Raw genomic sequence first — 23,372 nt, forward strand, 5'->3', positions numbered from 1 at the left:
ATGCTTAGGTAAAAGAAACCTGAATCTGAGGAAGAAACGTAACCTGAGAAAACATCTCAGACAAGACACTCCCTTGTTCTCATGAAGACAAAGCAAGGGAAAGGAGAAATGCACCCAGACTTGCAAGATTCTGCTACTATATCTTTACAATAAAAGTACTATTGGCCTACATGAAGGGCTGATTGAAATCTACCAAATGAATTTGCCATGGCCTTATCCAAAGCAATGAAAGAAAATGGCTGATTAGCTCAAAGTTTATTTATCTAAATTTATACTAATAATACCAATAATAATTGTTTTCATGTTTGTTCATTATTACAGATGCATTTTCATTTCAGCCTAGAGGTCAGAAAAGTAACAAACTTTAATAGGCGATAATTAGGCTGTGTTAAATTCTTGGGACCTATGCCAAAAATCTATGATGATATGGGAAAAGTGTACATTTAACAGAGGGAATAGAAATAACAGACTTAATCAAAACATGAGAATACCTCTTCTGTGTTGTGTCTGCCTGAACTCATTTGTCATCTTTAGAGTGCCAGTTTCAGATGTCTCCATCAAGCAAAGGGAGATAGATGGCGAAAATGGGCAGGTTCTTTGAGATCCCTGGTAGGTATCGGGGACTTGTCTTCTCCCAGGGTTTCTCTATCTTTATCCTCAATTTCATTTTAAGTTCTTTCTATTTGCAGAAATAATGAGCTTTATCTGGTGTAGTTGTTTCTATTATGTCTATGAGTTAATTGCCTCTTATTATTTTGTGAAGAAGTTTTTCTTTACATTTTAAGAAGCTATGCCATCCACAAGAGGGCTTTGAACTATTGGCCAAATTTGAAAATACGTGCATAAATCCTTGCATCCAATTCTACAGAACGGAATGGCAAGTCCTTACCTGACTCCAATTCAGGATCAATTTGTGTGTATTGAGAACTGAAGAACTTTAAAACCATTGGGCTTCCCATGCTCACTTTCCAGAGTTCTCAGAAAAGCTAAGACTTTGCTTTCTGCTTTTTTTTTAAATGAAGTGTTGAAAGAATGTTTAGGGAAATGGTGCTTATTGTTATTACAATGGAGAGAATGTTAAAGTGCTTTCCCCATAGAAACAGTCTGCATAATCCAGGCAAAGAGGAAAATATTGAGTATTCAAAGATAAAAACACTGTAAAAGACATGTGCCAGATCTATGCAATACAGGCATACCTAGGAGATATTGCAGGTTTTATCTTAGGCCACAGCAATAAAGTGAATATCACAATCAAGAAAATTTTATTACACAATTATTTTTAGTTTTGCAGTTCATATAAAAGTTATATTTACACTATACATGATCTATTAAGTGTGGGATAACATTTTGTCTAAATAAACAACATACATACCTTAATTAAAAAAATACTTCATTGCAGCAAATGCTAGTCATCATCTTAGCCTTCATTGAGTTGTAATTTTTTTGCTGGTGGAGGGTCTTGTAAAAAAGTGCACAAAATGAGGCATGCTTGAATTATGGGCAACTGTTAATATACCGTAGATATACAGGAGAACTAGCCTTGAGTTGCTTTGAATGAGGTTTAAAAAGTACCATTCAAATTTGCCATCAGGGTACCTAGATACAGATATAACACATCAGAACTGAAAATCAAATGACATTTTTATTAAGGTGCAATTTTATAATTGTACCTTCTCTCACACTATGATGCTGTGGAGTTAGAGAAAGCTTCATATCATTTATGAAGGATATTCTTCATGTTTGCAGATCCCTATTTCAATTTAAACATTTCCCAGCATTGTATGCAAATATTATACAGTAAGCTAATAATGAAAGATATATTTGCATAGCTATATGGAGAATTTCACTCCAATCATTTCTTTACCTTTTAATTTAATATGCCAACTGAGGTTATAGAAAATTTCAAAGTTCCCAACTGTGTCTCAAATGCTCAGTTAGACAAGCAGCATATGGTAACAGTAGCCAGAACTGATTGAAGCTTTCCAGAATCTGATATTCATATTCATTCATTGGTGACTGGTAGCAATTTTGATAATTCTTTTGGCAACAGAGTCTTTTAGGCATCAGAACTGAATTTTCAAAAAAAAAAAAAAGGGGGTAGCAAAAGTGTCTTTGTAAGACATTAAAATTGGGGAAAGAGTATACATTCTGGTCTTTTCTAGCTACAGCAATTCACAAATGACAAAGATGGTTGCACCCTGCAGAAATCTTAATTTACACTTAGAGGTGTAGAATGATATTTGCAGCATCCAATATTTTGGTGCGAAACAGTCAAAGCATTGTTAATGCAAATGTAACCAACTAAAGGGCCTCCATTCTCAATGTTTCAGAGTTCCTAGGATATTTAACTGGTAGGTGACTATCTGGAGAGATAACAGGGATTTTGACGAAGTGCTGTATGTAGTGATCTAAGAGAGCTGATAACAAGGCCTCCGTGAAGTAACTCTGCTGCAGGGAAACCTGTATCTTCTCAAATCTTTGCCTGTCTTTTGACTTAATACAACAGCTGCTTTATCAGTGGTGCTTGTCACACGGTTACTTTGAAAGAAGGGAGGAAAAGAAAGTTTCTGGTCCGACTCTAACTGAATTTCTATTTAGCTACATTAACCACCAAATGAATGACTTATAAGGAGGTTTTCAGGAATTTATTAGCAGCATAATGACCAAAATATAAATGGTGGGTTAAGCTTGCTTATGTTTACAATTCTTTTAGGATTAAGATGAGAAGGGAGTTTCAGAGTTAGAAACATTAGTGGTAGCCATGGATGGATATAGATGAGAGATCCCTTTACTACATATATAAATCTATATCAGGAGAGTTGGAAGATAATGGACACTGCAAATGGAGCTGAGCTGGGCATCCTGGAGTGAGGAGGAGTGCCGGAATAGTAGTACCTCCTTAAAAAACCTTGATCCAGCTGGCCCGGCTGGTAGCACCTGTAAGGACCCCTTTCCAGAGTTACAGAAGAAGATGGTCAACAGTTTTGAAGGTGGAAGAGGGCTTTATGCCCCAACAACAGATAAAATGGTAGAACCATCTTTTAGGAGAAGAGAAACTCTGATTTCAAACCTCCTCTGCCTTGTAGCTATATCTATTATTGGAAAGGGCTTCAGGAGCCAACCTCGCTCCAGGAGTCAAAATCCAGAGCTGGAGTCCCGGAAGCAGTTTGTGACTGTGTACAATCACGATCTGGTAACTCCTGCAATGAAGCTGGAACTAATCATATCGGCTCTGCCATTCCATTAGACTATTACAGTGATGTGGAGAGTGGGGATCTGCTGCTTGGGTAACAGTTTATCTTCCATATTAAATTACCCAGGCCTCATGCTCTGGAGAGGACACTCCAACTTTGCACACAGCATTGAAACAACACAGGAAGTGGCAGTTATTGGTTTCATAGCACAATACCATAGTCTCTTGAGACTGAAGGATGCCAATTCAATTCAAAACCTATGTCAAATCTGCTGAATTATGCTTAGCCAAGGAACAAAGGGATAGAAGTTGCAGCTGAAACATAAGTAGCCCCAATTAGGTTATAAGTTTGTCTAACACTCTATTATTGATTCTGACTGAAAATAGCTGACTAAAATTTTAGAAGATTTTCTCTTCTGGTCTGAGTTTTACTACTATTAGCCCTTTGAGTTAGGTAATATCAAGAAATAGAATTCTAGGAATGTTCTTTATTGTTGTAGGGTAGAATAACAGAATCTTGAAAATTGTCCCAAGTTTCTATCTGCCATATTTTACACCAAGCAAAATCAAGATAGAATTATTTTGAGTTTCTTTCTCACAAGTTCTACTTTTTCAGGACTTGAATTGCTATTTCCTCTTTCCTTAATCGTTCATTGCTCTCTTCCCACTTTCCAAGGGCAGTGCTAAATTATTTTACAAATACTAAACCAAAGATAGTAGAAGTTGGACAATTTAATAGGGCACAGAAGATACATTGTTGTACCTTGCTTTCTAGTACAATTGAAGTTGCCACTTGACACAGAAACATTAAAATAAAAACACGTTAAGACATTATTGGTTTGAGTATATACAGTGTTGTACACCAGGTGGCACTTTCTCATATTCTTTACTAGACTGGTGACAAAACAAAACCAAAAGACCAAAAAGGGTGACTAAGCCAGAGAAACTAGTTCTGTGTGGGAGTGAGAGGACTTTAACAAACAATTCACAGCATCATAAGCAAACTGTAATTTCCAGATATTTGAAAAGGAAACATCCATCAGTTTGAAACAGGCTTCAAATTGATTTGATTTTGCAGTATACACATGTCCTAATATTCATGAGATGAATATAATTCTTCATGTGATGACACTGGCATACACTATTGTTTTTAACAAAAGCAGATTTCATTAATTATACCACAATAATATTTTCACAACTAAGGAAAGGAAAATAAAACAAGCCAAACGAACTCCCCCGTCCCCAATAAAGGATGGAAAATGGGTTCAAAAATAAATTCTTCTCAACCTGTCACAGTGTTCTATGGTCCAATCTTCCTGTAACAGTCATTCCAGATGGGATGAACGAATGTTACTGGTCCAAATCCCTTAGAAAATATTCACTCATGTATTCAAAGACACCCACACCCACGAGAGCAACTGTGAACAAGTCATACAATGTTCAGTTCATTTTAAGCCTTAATACATCCTCCTTGGGGTTTTTTATAATACAAAAGAGTAAATATATTCTCCAATTAAGTTTTGTTATGTCTCCTGTTTCTCATGCCTCATTCTGAAAACTTAACAGTTTATTTTAAAAGATACAGCAAAACTATTGACAATTAAAAGGGTGACACCTAACAGATTTGAATTTCCAGCCTTAGTCAATAAATGAAATAGATGAGAAATTACAATGTTTTCAGAAGGACATCGCCTGCAAGCTTCAATCTAAATCTCCAGGAGAATGAGAAGATCCATGGAATCTCAAGTGGGCAAACAGGTGACAATGACACCTTTTTCAGGTATGTGCTTTGCACTACTCTAGAATCAGTTACAGAACTGAGAATTGCCATCCTGTCATCTGTGTTCCTGTTGATAGAAACTCTTATCTTGCCCCACTGCCTAGTGGGGCAAGGTAAGAGTTGATAGTTGAAGCCATATTCTGTTGAGTATGGCCTGGATAGTTGAGGCCATATTCTGTTTTCTTAAAGCAGAATCAGGCCTTCATTGAGTTCCCATTTATATCAAAATTTCTCCCCTTCTCCATGCTGCTTTCACTCCTTTTTTAATCCAAGTACACATGATTGTAGGGTAATGCAGATTGATCTACCCAAGCTTGTTCCCCCAACATAGCAGCCCAGCCAAGGGATCAAGTGGAAGGAGTTGAAACAGTTTATGTCCGGGATGTGAGGGGTCTGTAAATATTTTCATAGTCCTCTTTTTGACTCGTGCAGTATACAGGTCCTCAATTGAAGGCAGGTGGGTAATAATTGTTCTTTCTGCAGTCCTAATTATCCTCTGAAGTCTGTGTCTGTCCTGTTGGGTTGCAGAACCAAACCAGACAGTTATAGAGGTGCAGATGATAGACTCAATAATTCCTCTGTAGAACTGTATCAGCAGCTCCTTGGGCAGTTTGAGCTTTCTGAGTTGGCACAGAGAAAACATTCTTTGTTGTGCTTTTTTGATGATGTTTTTGATGTTAGGTGTCCATTTTAGGTCATGTGATATAGTAGAACCTAGAAACTAGAAACCTAGAGACTGGAGGATAATGAATAGTGTTACAATAAGTAGTTGAAACTAAGAACTAATATTATCTAACTGGTCATTTGTCTTAATAAAAACTAGCCAGACTTCGACCATAGCCTGTGATTTTCTATGTTTGGTTTCTCTCACCTTCTTTAATAAGATTATAAAGAAGTGTGGAAACAATGTATAAAATCACAGAGGAAATATGAGGCAATTATTCTTGTCACTGCATTAAAAAAAATTGCTTTAACTATTGGTTGTTTTGGAAAGTATGGTTCAGAGTGACATATATGTAAAAAAAAGCACTTGCAGGGTGTCAGGGCATATCTCGTATTGATATTTAAAACGTTTCTAACTTACATAAGTTGGAAATGGTTCCAATACTGAGAAACCCACTTTTATAGTGGATATGGGCAAGCCATAATTGTTGCCATTTTTTGATGTTAAAGAAAGGATGGAAAAAATAGTGTATTTGCCTTAAGACAATATGTGGACTGAAAATGTGTATTTCAAGATAGTACAAGCTTGAACTGTGAATGTACTATTACTGAGAAACGCCAATGCTGTTTTCTTGGATTTTTTAATTTGTTGTTAACAGTCTAGGAAGATTCTCAATTATAGAGGTCACGGTTGTTCCAAAAGTGCTTTTTCAGAAAGAATGCTAATGAGCAAATGATTGAAAAGAATATGTATCCTTTTATCTTCTACCATTCGGTCAGAGCTGAAGAAGCTTCTTAGATGAGAAGTGAAACATCTTTAAGGGGAAAAAAAAGTCCAGAGGCCTTTTGAAAAAGCACTTTTGGGTTTGCTGTTAACCGTAAAGTCATCTGGTAACACATCTTTCAGAAATGAATACTTTGAACATTAAAGGTGTTTTTTTGTAATTAACTCAATCTTCTTATAAGTCTTGATCCATGGAAACATTCCCTCATAAAATAAAGGAAGAACATCTCAATGCAACCATGCTTGTTCATGTCAAAACATATACTAAATTTTTCCTCTTTGCTGATTTACATACTTAGTCAAACAAGAAGACACCAAAATAGTATTCAAAACAGCTAATTCATGAGTAAACAGTAAAGATTAGGTTTGGTTCACATTTGTAAAATTGTAACATAATGGACTAGGGAAATATATGCTCCCATTTCCACTTTTTTGCTGTTCATCAGAATATTTTGCTTGTTTATCACAACTATGATAAATCCTAAAAATTCAGGTCAGGGTACAAAGAGGAAAACCATATAACATGCAAAAACCTGTCAAAGTTTTAGATTAGCAGGAAGTGCTCTTTTCTGTTTCAAAACTGTGAAGAGATTTGAAAGAAGGGGTAGCTAGTCTCTTAGTCTTCCCACATGTCGTTGTGGTTGAGAGCCTTCTAGAAACAGCATAAAATATTTCAGACATCTCATCATTTGAATTAAGCAAGTTCAGGATTATTTCAAATTTCTGTTTATTCCATTGTACATCTGGAAATATTCATAAGGAAAATGACACCAAATGAGATGATAGATTATGATAGTGGAATATTAGATTATGCTATTACACTTGAAGAGAGGGAACATATTTTAAATATTCCCTGTGTTTTTCTTGGTTTTGATAAATATTTCAAGATAGGAAAAAACACATCAGATTTTCACCAATCTACCTCCTATGCTTGTTTACAAAATAAAAACATGCCATTATATGGGCAGAGGTGGTATTCAGCAGGTTCTGACCAGTTCTGGAGAACCAGTAGCGGAAATTTTGAGTAGTTCGGAGAACCGGCAAATACCACCTCTGACTGGAGATTTTACAGTATCCTTCCCCTGCCACGCCCACCAAGCCATGCCCACAGAACCGGTAGTAAAATAATTTGAATCCTACCACTGTATATGGGGATATATACAAATGTATGTACTGTATGTAGCCCTGTGTGTGTGTGTGTGTGTGTGTGTGTGTGTGTTTATGCATGTTTAATGTGACAACCAACTTTGTGTGTGTTAAAAATTGTCAGCAATGGTCTCAAAAAACATGGGGCCAATAAGCTTTCCTGGTTTATTCCTTTCTTACCAGTTCATCTAGAAATCAGATATAGTCTAGCAATGGAATTTTTATAATTTGCAACTCTGAACTACAACCCAACACTACTTTTTTCACTTTTTTTGCCACTTTGCTGCCCTTGCAGGATAACAGATTTACGGGATTACAAATTAACTAATGGAGACCAGATCCCAAGAATTTAAGGGGTTGAGATCACCTGAGGATATGAAAACCAGTTTCAATTCATCTTTTACATAACAAAATCCAGAATTCAGCCAAGTTCAATCAAAATTCTCATTATTAAATCTAGCTTGATTTAGGCAAATATAAGAGAGGAAAATCCAAATTTCATTCTATCACTCTGGGGCAAAAGGGGTCATAATATAAATTCTGATCAGAACTTCCTAAATATGAATATAATTGATTCATTTGATTAAATAGTCCAACTAAACATTATTTTATTCTGATATACTGTATTAGGGAGCTCTACCATGATTAAATATTGGGTCAAAACAAAATAAGTTGCTGGATCCATTTGAACTACTACACTTGCAGGCTTCATACTTGAACATGTTATCTAGATCAAAAGTTGAACAAATGTCTAGGGCTGCAAAATGATATTTATTATTATTAGTCAATAGAATTGCAGTTTAGGTAAAGTGTTGCAATCCTTATAAGCAAAATAAGATAAAAAAAATAGAGCATTGGCACATAAACTAATACAATTCCATGAAAATGTTAATGCAACAAGGAATTAATTCAGTCTGGCATTACTACAGAGGCCACAGCAAACAAACATGTCCTTATGAAAGAATTGCCTATGTTCTCTATTGCTGTCTGACAAGCAGCAGAATATTGATCACAAAAAGGAAAATGAGCCAGTTCAAACTGCAGTAAGACATAAATACTCTTTGATGAAAAGAAAACTGTATTGCTTGGATTACAACAGAGGTTCTCAATGCAAATCATCAAATTGGCCATTTTATCCCTCTTGCTAAACAAAGATAGATTAAGGTGGACAGGACTATTTTTCCTCCTTGTTTTAAAGCTGGAATAATGACTCAGAAATCAAATGGCACCAGGTTGTCTGTATGAATTTAACATATGATGAACTCTACAATTCATGAACCTTGAAGTATCAGCATAAATGTGGCATTTCCAGGAGAAGAAAGCAATAGCTTTACAGTTGATTTTGTGGGAGATCCTTTCCGGAAAAAAAAATAGTTCCAGTTGATTCCAACTAGAAAACTCAGAGCAGATTCTATTTATTTCATTCTGACTTCCATATCTTGCCTGTTCTCCAAGAATTTAATGGTCAACTATTATTGACAAAAGAAAACATTTCACATGATTACGTCCTGGAGTTTACTGTCACCAAATGTGGAAATGTTCATTAGACTTAAAGAAGATAAATAGACTTAAAGAAGAAAATTTCATGAACAATGCATCTTTAAGTGGATTATGGGACTTTCACATTCAGGGACAATCTGTCATTGAGTATCAGTTACTATAGAACAGCAAAAGATCACATGTGCATGAACAGCTTTCAGTTCTTTCCATCTGAAGAGCAAATATGGGAATAGAAAAAGATGGAGCCAGATACATCTGTTGCCGTTATCAAGTTGGAAGATGGCATAGCAACTGTTATAGGAGAAGCTTGTACTATATCATTAATGATTATATTGTTTAAAAGGGGGAAAAATTGTCCCAGACTCAGAGCTGGTTCCAATAGTGCAGAGAACAAGAAACACAATGTTGATTGGAAATGACAGTGTCACATTAGATGACGAATAAAGTTTTGCAGCAAATAGATCATTATTTATGAGTGTTTTATTACTTATATTGTAGCCTATTAAATATGTTAGACTAATCAGATGCTAGGCATGGTAAAGAATTCACATATCCTGTGGCCGAAGGGAAAAGAAAATTGTTTTGCCTGGCCCAATTCATGTGGATTGCATTAATTGTTTATGTCTGACAAAAATGGATGATTTATTATTGGAGAGGAGAACTGCGTCCCACATCTGTTGTCATTATGAAACCTACACAAAATGTTACTGAAAACAAAAATCAGTTTGATTTTTGTTTACTTCCTTTGCTTCTCATTGTATTACAATATTGGGGTAATATATTACTAAGCCCTGAATGGATGCAACTGAAGAAGTAAGTTATATTAGAATCAATTTCTATACTAATTACTATGACTGAATAGCATACAATTAATACTGTACCATAACAATAGTCCCAATACATTTACATATTTATACAACAGACAAAGCACTACTTTTGACTTGCATATTCTGAAATTAGATATAGATCATCCTGAACCTCAGGATCAATTATAACTGTTGTATTATGACTTTACTCAAATGCTACTAAGTGAAAGGTATACGTTCTCATTATATACTGTATATTCTCTTCATCACTACATTTCCCATTATGCATACACAGTTGGAGAGAGAATAGTGTGAGTGGCAATGGTCATTTTTGGCATTTTTCCTCCAACAGCTTGTCTTTCTGATATCTAATATCTCTTTCTTCTCCATTTCCTTTCTGTTCCTGCACCAGAACTAAAAATAATTAAGAAAACAAAATCCAAGGTGGAGCAATTTTAATCTGTAGCACAGCTGAAAGATTTGAGTGTGGTTTCACCTACTTTTCAGTCATTTCTACAAGTAGTCCATAACTTACAATCATTTGTTTAGTGACAATTGGAAGTTACAGCGGCACGGAAAAAGTGACTTATGGCCTTTTTTCCCATTTACAACCATTGCAGCATCCCTCTGATCATGTGATCAAAATTCAAATGCTTGGCAACTGGCAGGTATTTATGAGAGTTACAGTATTTCAGGGTCATGCCACATGATCAGCTTTAGTGAAACACTGTTCAGAGTATTGCATTGTAAATTCAGCGCCAGAAAAGTAAACACAGATGGTTGAGGCTCCATTTAACTTCTTTATAAACATATAAAGTAAATTTTACAATACCAGTTGTAGATTGCTCCAACATGGAGCAAACTCAAACAGAAGCAAACATGTTACAGGTTTAGAACAGAACAGCAACAGGTGCTCAGAAACAGACATCAGTTTCACTTTAGTTCAACAGGCAAGCGAGCAAGTTTCTCTTTCACTTTAGAGCTGAGCACAGAACAGAGATAAACCACACCCAGATTCTCTCTTTAAGTTTCAGCCCTCCATTCAGCTCTCATTGGCTGACCTTGTTACTATTCCAGTTCCTGAATATACTCTGATACACACAAAATCAATGGGGAGTCAGATTCACTTAAAAACTGGGTGTTACTAACTTAACACCTGCACTTAACAACTGTGTGAAGAAAGGTTATAAAATGGAGCAAAATTTACTCAACAATTATCTTGCTTAGTCATGCAAATGTTGAGCTCAGTTGTGGTTGTACATTGTATTCATTTTTCATTCCCCTGTATGGCCAGGGAAAGGGTGAAAAACCAAAGCAACATTGCTCATCACTTCATATCAATCTCAATAGAGTTCAATATTAGTTACCCCCAAAGGAACAGTTTTCAAGAAAGACAAAGCGAAAAATTATTTTCCCCCAACCGAAGCCTGGATCTGTTTAGAGCTAAATTTAACTGGGTCAATAAACTTTCCAGTGATCCAGTTATGTTGTGGGGGGCAGAGCAATATTGACTTGATTGTTTGTTTGTTTCATATATTTTCCATGACCCTACTTGTGCCACTTAAACAGCTATTTGCCTCAGCTCCATTTATACAACTATACAGCAATTCATCCAGCAGTCCTCACAATGTTCTTTTTTTAAACTTTATCACCAATGTACTATAGATTATCTCTAATGAATGCTAAAACCCTGATTTGGGATATTAAGCTATTATGCACAACAATTCAAACAGGAGATGGCCAGGCTGAGCCCCAGGGAGAGAGTCAAAAGCGTCATCAGTCATGAGTCCCTGCACGCCCACAAGAGATCTAAGTCCATCCCACTTTGAATTCCTTCTTAACCCCTGCTAATTTCCCTTGACTGTTAGTAGTTCAGATTCTCGTAACGACCTTAAGCTTTCAATAAATCCTTATACTCATTGGAACTGCCTGAATCTCCTGATTTTCCCCACACTTGACAGATGCAGCCTTTATGAGCCAAATAAATGATGTACCTGTAAATAGGTGCTTAGATTGGACAGGTTAATCTGATGCTTCAAAGCTATATTTGGCCTCCAGAAAATTTGGGTGGGGCCTGAAGAATCTCTCCAAAAGTTGGCACTGAATTGCAGTTTTCAGTATGAATGGAGAATAATCCACTTAATTGAATATAATTAATGTGATTTACATTCAATTAAAATTACTTAAAAGTCCATTTCTTTGATTTCTCTCTACCTACTTTATGAAATATGACTGGCAGGTGCCAGCGAAATGGTGAATATAAACCTCAACCACAAATGTATTATGTACTCCTGGGACAATAATTTTCCAGGATATCTGCTTATAATGATGCATTCAGTAGATGGGGAAGCAATAACATTTATTGCAGTCAATGACTGGCTAATACAACAAAACAAAATTGTGTAAATTACATGACACATTAAATATACAGCATGCTATCATGTTAGAAGAAGTGGGGGGTATAAAAGCCACTTGAAATATATCTCCTGGCCAAGCTTTAAAGTTAAGTTGTTGTTAATATTATCATAAAATAAAAATAACATTGCTTACCTAGTTTGGAGAGACAGGGGGATAGAGAAAGAGCCAAAGACATCCATGCTCCACAGAGAGGAAACTCTAGAAAAGAGGTAAATATATTTTACTGAAAATGAAACAGAAGAAGTTTTATGATATTGAACTATCAGATTTAGCTCAGTCATATTCTAAAATATACTTGAAAAAAACATAAAGTGCAGCCAAGATGTTTAATTTTATCTAAATATCCTATAAGGAATAAAGCGCTTACCACTGTTTCTGCCTATCACAATGAATCTGCTATTCTATTGACATATGCTATAAATTTAATACAATATTGTGGTTTAGATGTCTCTTTTGATAAATTTCAGTGAAAATCTGTGCTAAGAAGAGTTGAGCTGTTTCACTAGTTAAGGACTTTGAAAGGCAGAGAGAGGAAAGGAAAGATAATAATTAAAACAATGTTCATGTAAATCCATGCCATAATAGTTTCTGGGGCTGATTGCCTGGTTGTTTTGGAAGTTAAAAGGATTTGAGTAGTTCTTGATTCTATTGTACAAGAAAAAGTTTATCTTGGTTTCCCTCAATATTTTATTTGTTAGCTCCAAATTTTTAGATCTTGATATGTACTTGTCTGATTTTTTTATCTGCTCTTGTATTGTAGGCATATTGGAAATAACATCTGTGGAAATTGGAGTGGTGGCTGTTAAATCTATTAACAGCAATTATTATCTTGCCATGAATAAGAATGGCAAAGTCTATGGATCTGTAAGTACATTTTACTTTCTTGTATGTAATTTCTTCTGTTTGTTTCTGTTTCTTCATACATACATACACACACACATTATTTATATACTCTTGTGTGTGCATGCCTCTGTGTGTGTGTGTGTGTGTGTGTGTGTGTGTGTGTGTGTGTGTGTGTGTGTGTGTGTAGCAATTCCTTCCTCCATTATCCGTCAATAATCTTAACCTTGGAAAGTTGCTTGAACTACAGAGAGTGAGAGTTCAAATTCACCGAGTGAGCTTCTGTACCTAAAGGGCTTGAAAGGCAAGTTATTATATATAAACAGGGAGCAAACGCTTCTGAGGATGTTATTATAGTTCCACTGTCAGGCAATGCTCTTCATGCTGATTGGAAGATGCTCATGATTGAAACCTAGATCTTCCACATCCAAAGAAAATGCACTTCGATTAATTATATTCCATTATTTCAAGCTGTTATTACCCCTTTCCTTCTTGGACTCTATAGCTGAAAACATGGAACATTTTTATAGGTTTCTTATACCTGGAGTAGCATAAAACTAATGTCCGTAGTTCCAAAAATGTTTTCCATTTTTTCTTGGATTAAATAGTCCCCAAACAGCCATATTTAAACTTTACTCTGTCCGTAAAAATAAAATCTGCCCTGACAGCCATGTTTCAAAGTTATAAATCATGTGCACATTCAGTTATGTTATTATCTAACTTTTTATCACTACTAATCTGTAACCTTTAACTGAGCAAAGCAGGGAAGCAATTTTTGAACCAAGGTTCTTTAAGTGGATGAACTTATAGAATGTATCCAAAATCCAGCAGTCATGATTCCCATGGAATGGAATTTTAGCAAATTTTATAAAACAGTTTATGAAGAAAATTATCATAATACAGTGCATAACATAATACAAAATGTCATAAAACAATTCCTCTGCTAATGTTTATGCTACGCAGTTCAACACAGGCTACATTCAGGTAGGTATATCTCTGGAAAACGGGACAACTTGCTGTAGCCAACTTGCCACGGCCAACTTGCCACAGTCAACTTGCCATGGCCAATGTCATCACTGCCAACTCACTGTGGGACAACTTGCTATGGCCAACTCACCATGGAACAACTCACTTTGGGACAATTCAACAATTCAATTTTATTTTATCCCTCCTTTGGCATCTTTTCTTTATGATTCTATTTGACTATTTCTTCTATATTAGTGTAATTGCTGTCCTGCAGTGAGTTGTCCTGCAGTGAGTTGGCTGTTGCAAGCTGGCCATGGTGAGTCATCATAGACCCACATCTCTGAATATAACCCAACTTTTCCAGGTAAGGCACCACATTAGAAACATTGTCATCGTTGAAGACATTGAGGAATGTGATAAGGAAATATCTCTGAAAAGATGACACAAAAGATCACAGATTGTCTAGGTTAATAACAAAAACAATGTCAAAACCCTTGAAAGAAAATTCAAGTACACATTCAGCTTTTCTCTATTTTTTAAAATCCTTTTATCAAGCTTACCCTCATGAAAAGTAGTATATCATATAATGTAAACATTGATGCAATATTTGGATTTGAAGACAATTCATACAGCTTACAAATGTCTATTATTGTGGGAAATGTTTAAAAAAATAATCAAACAAATCAGATTCACATATCTATTATTTGATTCCCTTCCGTATTGAATCAACAGAAAGCACTTGATTATTTTTTTAAAAAATTAATAACGTACAAAGGGGAGATTTTAATTAAGGTTACAAGGAATGGAATTTTAGTTGAAATTGACCAGATCTGCATCCTCCATATATTAATGCATAACTGTAAGATATAGTTGTGAATCAGATTATGGATTCTGGAATGTAGGAAACCAAATAATTCCAGGATTATACTCTTAAGTATAAGAGTATAAGTATAATTTAAAAACTGCTTAATGTTTCAGAGGAATTAAAGTTGTATTTGATTTGTCCTTCACTGGGTCACCTCACAAGTCAATCACTTTTATATGCTACTTCTCTTATTTTGGAGAATTGCTAGTAGAGATTATCTGTATGACTTTAGAACCCTTGTTTTTTCCTTCTCAGTTCTTCCATCTTGTAATAGAAAATGTCAAAGCATTCCTTACATAATCAATAACTATTTCTACTCCTAACTTCCAGATTCCCACTTATTTGAAAAAGTATAAAGTATAATTTTAATGAATGTACTGTAGAGTCTAAAAATGGATATCAAACCCTATGATAAAAGTGAGCTTCAGATTGAGTAATGATTAGGGAAGAGCAATCACACCTGTGTTTTTTATTGTTTTTGAAGCGTTTTAACTTGTCTGCTTTTAAAGGTGGCTTAAGAATCTCCAGGGCTTAGTATGTTTATTGTGCGTGCAAAAAAGCGAGCATAAAATATGTGAAGAGAGAGAGAAAGCTTAGTGGCATGTCTTCATTACAGGAATAAAAGCATATCCTTATTTGTTATTCAAGGGGTTCACCTTGCGTGTCACCTTCTCTCTCTCTCTCCCTCTTTCTCTCTCTCACCCCACCCCACCCCTCACTCTTATTCCTTCTCTGAATGCTATCCATTTTGTTTTTTCATCCACTGCAGGTCTTAGTCCACCTATCTACTGTATGTTAATTGTGATTAACAGACATCTAAGGTTGCAAAACATGCAAGCTAAATACTGAGTATGTCATTTAGAACAGCTAGATCTGTGAAATAATGCCTATACATTCCAGGCAGATGTGCCATGAGTTTGCATACATTTTACTTTGAACTTCTTCGGCACACAAATGCTGCTGTTGCTGCTACTGCTGCTGATTCAGCAGCACAATAAGTCTGTATGCTGTACCACTAATTTTTGAAACTCAGTGGATAGGCAAATGATCTTATTCTAACATGTGCCCTGCTTATTTGTCCTATCTGTTTATCAAGAAAGAATGATACAAACAAGCAAGAAGAGGAAACGTCCAAGAAATGTTTATTGTGAGCTTTGACAGTTGGATCTGAAGATCCCTTTTTGGAGGCAAAAGAAACTTACCATTTATGGGCAATGGCCACTCTGGAAAACAGGATATTTGACCTTTACAATGGATCTTTTGATTGGGCTATAAAATAAATGTTTGCTTGGATACTTTGATGACCATGTCTAGCTGTCTGTGCTTTTGGCATCTACCCTGTGGTTCAAGCCTTAATGCTGCATGGAGGGACACAACCCTACAAGAAAGGATAGCCACCATATATATTTAAAAAGATCAGTTCTAAGCATACCCCAAAGTTATCTATTTCTTTTTATTGTACTTAGTGGTCTTCACCTCTTCACCTTCTGATATTGTCTGTGTTTTTCTTTCTTTCTGTGTTTTCTTTTTCTTTTCATACAGAAAGAGTTTAACAACGATTGCAAACTGAAGGAGAGGATAGAAGAAAATGGGTACAATACGTATGCCTCATTCTCCTGGAAAAATAATGGAAAGCAAATGTTTGTGGCTTTGAATGGAAAAGGCGGGACGAGGAAAGGACAGAGAACCAGACGGAAAAACACTACTGCTCATTTTCTTCCCATGGTAGTTGACCCACAGATGAAGGACTTCTTCTACTGATAGCAGCTGAACCAAAGATTTTGTCAGGAATACCTTGTACTCCTCTCAAAAGGCAAAGGCAAAAACAGAGCATCTGCTCTATTTGACGGATAACGGAGGAAGGTTTTCTATTCTGTCGAATTATGAAGTACCTCTAATTAGTTACGTGTCATATCCTATAATCAAGACACAAGCTGAATCAAATGGGATCAGAGCTTTTTCCAGTGCAAGCAAATTATGATGGTGATGATGATTTTTTTTATCTTGCCAATAGAACTGAAAGGATATGAGACAATGTATGCGGGCGATGTTGGGGAAAGTTATTTATGGAATACTAACTCAAATCAAAAGAACTTCATTCAAGCCTAATGATCCAATGAACAGTTAAGCATTTACTGTAAGCACATGGGTCATCTGCAGAAAGAAGAAAAGATTTTGGAACGGTCTCATATGAAAGAGATGAATAGGATTAAGAAATATAAGCATATTAAAGTTGTTCTAACAAAATTAATAGTATGATTCCCCATCTCTTTGTATGCTAACGCCATGCCTTTGTATTTCTCCCTAAGTTATTTATTTAATAGGATGTTAAATATCTTTCTTCTCTATTTGGGGGGGATTGTTTGAAGGATTTTCTTAGTTGCTTCTTCTTGCATAATCTTTTCTTGCTGTCCATATTCTTTGCAAGATTGACAAAGTCAAGCCTTGAATCCTTGCCCAAATTTGCATAAATACAGGAAGAACAACACAAAAGTAAAACATAGGATTGTAGATTGTGTTCAGTTGTGTTTCCCCCATTTCCCCTCCCCCCTTGAAACTTGTTTTTCTAAGATTTGCACTTAAAATCGATAGGATCAGAAATGAATGGAAATTGTAACAGGATCTGTGTGCATCTTATCAACATCTTTGATTACTGCTTCTCTCACAGATCCAAAACTTCCTACAAAGTATCATCTACAGCAGGGGTCTCCAACCTTGGCAACTTTAAGACTTGTGGACTTTGCTTGCTGAGGAATTCTGAGAGTTGAAGACCACAAGTCTTAAAGTTGCCAAGGTTGGAGACCCCTGATCCACAGAGTTTTGCTGCTGTTTTGAAATGGGCGGAATTTATTTGGATACTCAAGTGTCATTTTTGAAATGGCTGTTTGAAATGGCTGTTTTGAAATGGGCGGAATTTATTTGGACTCTCAAATGTCATTTAATGCCTGACCTCAAAAATATTGAAATTGAATCATAATTATTCTCGGTTTTTTAAAGTGAGGCATAACTATATATGGCCCCATGTTATACCAGTGTTTTTTTTTTTTTTTTTTAATTTCAGCTGCTTTAAAATGTGTGGACTTTAATCCCCAGAATTTGAATCTTAATGTGGCTGAGGGTGAGAAAGGCTGTTTATACTAATGCAATTTCTTTTCAGAAAGACATTGAATTAAGTATATTGAGCTGATAACATCTGAGCAGCATTTTGTTTACATCACCACACCCGACAAAGTAAATAGAAAAAGCCATTCCTTTGACTGCAGTCTGTTTCAGAAAACAGCCCTGAAATACATGGTGTTGAAAATTGCATCCTCAATCTAAATAAAGTTCAATTCAGGATAGTTTTGAATATTGCATAGGGAGTTGCAGAAGAGAAAGGAAATTGCATTTTATTTACGCTATCAAACCTAATGCAAAAGCCTATTCCATAAACCCCTGAAGAGATGTCTTTGTTTCAGAATGTTTTATCACTTTGCAGGAATATGTACACTTTCCTGCAATGACTGGAACCATATGCTATCCATACTGCTCCTATGTAGCATTGAAAGCTGTCCAATATTCTTGAACATATCAGTTAAAGATGTCTGTACTTGTTTCTACTAAAATCTTACCATTACACATGAGAATATTACTTTAATTAAAGATAAAGAATTGGTTGAACATCGGATGTGAGCATTCACCTTTACTTAGGGCTGCTGATTGTCAGCTATATTCCTGGGAACCTTGATTTAAAGAAGTAATTGAGAAGTAGTATCTCAGCTGATGGTGCTGAAAAAGTTTCCACACAAAATGTAAAAAGACTGAAAGAATATAATTGGGATTATATTGATCAAAACAAGTAGCTGATCTCTTTTCATTTTGGTCATTACTTGCTGTTCATTTTTAATGCAGGGGTAGATAATTCATAAATCACCTATGTTCCATGCTCCTTTTGTACAATTTCTGGAGCTTCTTGGGGAGAAAGTACCAAAGAATTGCAATTTGGTACTTTCTCTACCACCACCACCAATGTAGCAATCCTGCTACATTAACTGTCAGCCATGGGACACCAATAAAAGTGGGAGAAGAGATTTCAAAAACAAAAGAAAAGTCCAACTTTTGGTCCAATTCTTCTGTGACATCATTTCAATCTTGGTCCACCCACTACATCTCTTGGCCACTAGGAGAAAAAAAATTAGACATCGCTTCCTAAGCTGAGACATTGATCACTCCTACTTTAATGTTTAGAGGCTAGGCTTTTTTGCATTATATATTCAAATAAGTCATTCTAGTTCCAACTCTTGTGAATTGTGGGCACACGATCTAGAATAGGCTCTGCAATGTGATCTCTTGTCAGTGTGAGTCCCAGAAGGAAGGAAATGCTTTGTCATCTTGGAGTGAATATTTAAGGCCCAAAATGGACTGTGATGATCATACAGCCATTCCTGGCCATTTTAGCATAGTCTAACTATATTCATGAGAATGGATCTGGTATAAATTATTTGAGGTTTGCAGCCTCTATTTTTCTTATGTGTATATAACTCTTAAGAGCCAATCTACAAGCAACATCTTTCTTCGTCTATCAAAATATAAGAAATGGCTCTAAAGCAGGGGTGTCAAACTCAAGGCCCTGGGTTGCTTAGATCTGGCCTGTGGAGCTGCCCTGGAAACAGCGAAGGACTGGCCCGCAGTGTGTCTGCCAGTGAAAATAGAGCTTGGGAGGGCCGCGTGCAGCCCTCTCAAGTTCCATTTTCACTGGCAGAGGGTTGCAGGAGGCCATCACAGCTGAAAATTGAGCTCAGGAGCCCATTTTCACTGACAAAGTGCTTGGGCACTACTAGTGCCCCCGACACAAGTGGCGTTGAGCTGGCCACGCCCAATCTGCCATGCCCACACCAGGCCCCTGAGGTCAAACAACTTTGAGGCAGCCCTCAATGAAATCAAGTTTGACAGCCCTGCTCTAAAGTGTAATATTGGGCATAATTTTAATGGAGGGTTCTTTTTTCATATCTTACACTGAATAATGCAGTCTTCAGTTAAACATAATATCAACTTCTTTCAGTCTGAAAAAAATTATATGAGTTTTATTTGTTTGTTTTATTTTTTTTCTCTTTAACATTAGAGAACTATGGATCAATATAACCATAACAAGATTCATTTTGTTAGAGCAAGTTAAGTAGAAACTGTACATCCAACCAGCATGTAACACTCTCTTCACAGTGTATCCCACTAAATAAATGAAGAAATGCTTAGGTCTTCTTTGCAGTGTCTATAGTGAAGAGCAAATGTAGTTTGTTGTTTAATGAATATTAATATTCAAAATACTTTAAGGGGCTAAGTATATTGATACTGCAGGGTTATTTTACTTTAATATTTTTTCTCACAAAAACAATGGGTTTAAAATGTTTGGAAATAGTAGTTTGGTACAGATGCTTTACAAATAGCGTCCTTTTCAAAATAATGCATAATTTACACTGTCGATCATGTTAATGATTTTTATTGTACTCTTTTCCATTCTCCAATTCTCTGAAAAATCAACTAAAACTGTCCAGTGGGGAAATTATTCCAGAGTATAATATAGATTGGTGTAAAATTTGTACAGGTAGTCCTTAAGTTAGGATCATAATGGAGCCTGCCCATCAGGAGCGTAACTTGTGATGGTCGTAAAATGTGACCAACCTGATTTTATTCCCTTTCTTATGGATGTCATTAAGCAAATCTGCAGATGTTAAGTGAACACTGCAGTTGCTATGGTGCGGTTTTGCAAAAAACTGGAAGTAAATGCTAGTGTCTGCAAAACCATTGTAAAATGCATTAATGTGACTGGAAACAGGCATAAATGCAGCCTGGTTGGCAAATGTCCATAGTGAGGTCACATGATTTGGGGAGCAGGGTGAAAGGACAACTGTCAGATCTAATAAGAACCCCCGGTTAGAGCCATCAGGACTTCAAATAGTCTACTACCTGGAGAACAAGCAAAATTCATCAGTAATAAACGTAATATATAATGTAATAAAGATAAAACACAGTCCAGCTACACTTCCTGTGATACGCATGGCAGTGCCTGTACTATATGATATTCTCATCTCAGCCACGTCTTTAGCCCTCTGCCAATATAAATGAAGCCCAGTTGATGTGTGCTCTATTTTAATTGGCAGAAGGATAGCAAAACAAAACAAATATTATTCAAAGGATTGTATTTAAATGGTTCTGTGCAGCCCATTTGCCAGCTTCCCTCAATCTAAGGGCATTCTGGAAAGGTGGGTTTCAAATCCCATGAAACCCTGTTTGTGGCTGGGAAATCTCAAAATTGAAGTCAATCTACCTAGAGATCATCGTGTGGGGTGAGGGAAGGGGGAGACTGCCCTGTGCCAATCATCCTTATTTAGACCTGAGATTTACCCTAGGATGTATTTGGCCTTGCAAAATATTCAGACTGCAGTTGCTTAGCCTTAAATACAAAATGCTTTGCCTGGGTGTTCCCTTATGCAAACCCCACAAGAAACATGAGATGGTGGAATAATTGTCTTGCGCAGCTCCCCTCCCTCTGCTTTCACTAGACGTTGCCGACTGACTTCTGCTTCTAGTCACGTGGGCAAAACAGTATTTGGCACAAGTCACCTTTCGCTGCCTGATATAGTGAAAACCAGCTCTCAGAAAACAGAGTTGCACCAGTCTAGGAAAGGCTGGGCTAAAAAACTTTTTCTTGTGGTTGAACAAAAATGCTTTACTCTATATCAAACTACCAGTAGTTCGATTTGAAGATCACGATGGTCATTATAGTGGCTGCATAATGAAAGCCTTGTCCTATGAGGGAAAAAGCTTTCCTTGTGTTACCTTTGTTGTTTTGTTTTGTTTTCAAAGTGATAATTGCAACTGACAAGACATGGTAGACCACCCACAAAAAAATAAATGTTTGGTTGACAAAGAAAGGATTGGATGACCATTCTCCAGAAGAGTCGATGTGCTACAAACAAGGTTCTTATGTCACAGAACCATTAGCATTGGTTTGGGGTCTTGGGGAAGGGAAGATGTGTAAACATTCATAATTACAGGACTTCAACAATTTGTAGAAAAGCTTCTTGTGGAAAAAAAAAGATTGGGTATAAAAATATTTATTAATAAACATAAAAGTTAAGGTGAACAGATGTAAAGATATACAAAGTGGGAGGTTAACAATGTTGCTCTCCTTATAAAAATGTCTATTTTTCTTTCCAGATGTATTTCATGTTTATTAGAGAAGGAAAAAGAATCCATTTTTTCTGGTTTAAATTTGCTTTTACTGTGCAGAATGTAACAAAGCCCCTAATAAATTGAACTATTGATCTATTTTTATGAAAGGAAAATAATTTTTTTCATCTCTTTCAAATCGCTTGCCTCTAAAATGAGAATTGCATGTGCTGAAAATACAGTACATTAACGAAAGCAGATTTTTAGAGCTTGGGAGTTTGTATTCAGAATCATCCTTCTTTTGAACAGGTAAAATAATTGAAAAGGTTGAAAATAAGGTAATCTGGATTAAAAAAAAAACGACAAGGAATGACTAAATGTATTCTTAGTCTGTCTTATATAGTTTTTGAAGTCCTCTAAGTAAAAGTTTGTAGCTATTTCACTGGTGGTTGAGCTTTTTTTTAAAAAAAAAAACTTTAATCCTGCAAAGTTAATGTGCTTTAGTGCCCACTATAGCAGTTCTTTGCTGCAGTTTTCCAGAGTAATATTTTTTCCAATATTGAGCGCATGTACAGGGAACTTCTCAATGTGAAATATTGTTTGAAACAAATCCAAGCACTGATATGACTCATTTTAAAGGGACTTGTGCTAGAGAGTTTATGGGTAGATGTAAAATGTCTTTCTGTATCCATCATAAACCTGAGACAATCTGATCATAATTTTAAACAAAGTATGTGCACGTTATGTGTGTTTTGTGGTTATTGTTGTTGTTTTTTTAAAAAATAGGTTGAACATGTACAGTATATTTAAATAATAAAAGTTAAAAAATAACTACACTTCTAAGAATGAAAAATGATTTCTTCTTTGTTCAATTATCCTCAGAATATGAAGTGATAAATGATTCTTTTAAAAAAATTAAACTGAAATTGTGTAGAAAAAATTGATAGCGTCCATGGAACTTTAAAAAAAACCAAATCATCACAAAACCTGGCTGTGTTATTTCCACCAACAAATGGTATCTGTCTATATCTACCTTCTACACTTCACCTGGCAAATGGACCTATATGAGCCTGCCTTTTCTTCACCATACAGGTAGTCCTCGACTTACAACCACAATTGAGCCCAAAATTTATGTTGGTAAGTGAGAAATTTGTTGGCCCATTTTTCTTGCCACATTTGTTAAGTGAATCACTATAGTTGTTACATTGGCATATAGATAGATAGATAGATAGATAGATAGATAGATAGATAGATAGATAGAT

The 23,372-nt window shown here is 35.9% G+C and overlaps 1 protein-coding gene across 1 annotated transcript in view; it reads left to right on the forward strand.

Moving 5' to 3' along the window:
- The window catches only part of FGF10 (fibroblast growth factor 10), a 112,800-nt gene extending 89,854 nt beyond the window's left edge, over positions 1–22,946 (forward strand). Inside the window, exons 2-3 of the mRNA XM_026716348.2 lie at positions 13,051–13,154; positions 16,504–22,946. Coding sequence (XP_026572133.2) covers positions 13,051–13,154; positions 16,504–16,722 — 323 coding nt within the window. The 3' untranslated portion in view covers positions 16,723–22,946. The remainder of the gene's footprint in view (positions 1–13,050; positions 13,155–16,503) is intronic.
- Positions 22,947–23,372: the final 426 nt, after the last annotated feature.

Source organism: Pseudonaja textilis, chromosome 2, assembly GCF_049901715.1.
Source record: "Pseudonaja textilis isolate UNSWEBS1 chromosome 2, rPseTex1.2, whole genome shotgun sequence".
NCBI lineage: Eukaryota > Metazoa > Chordata > Lepidosauria > Squamata > Elapidae > Pseudonaja > Pseudonaja textilis.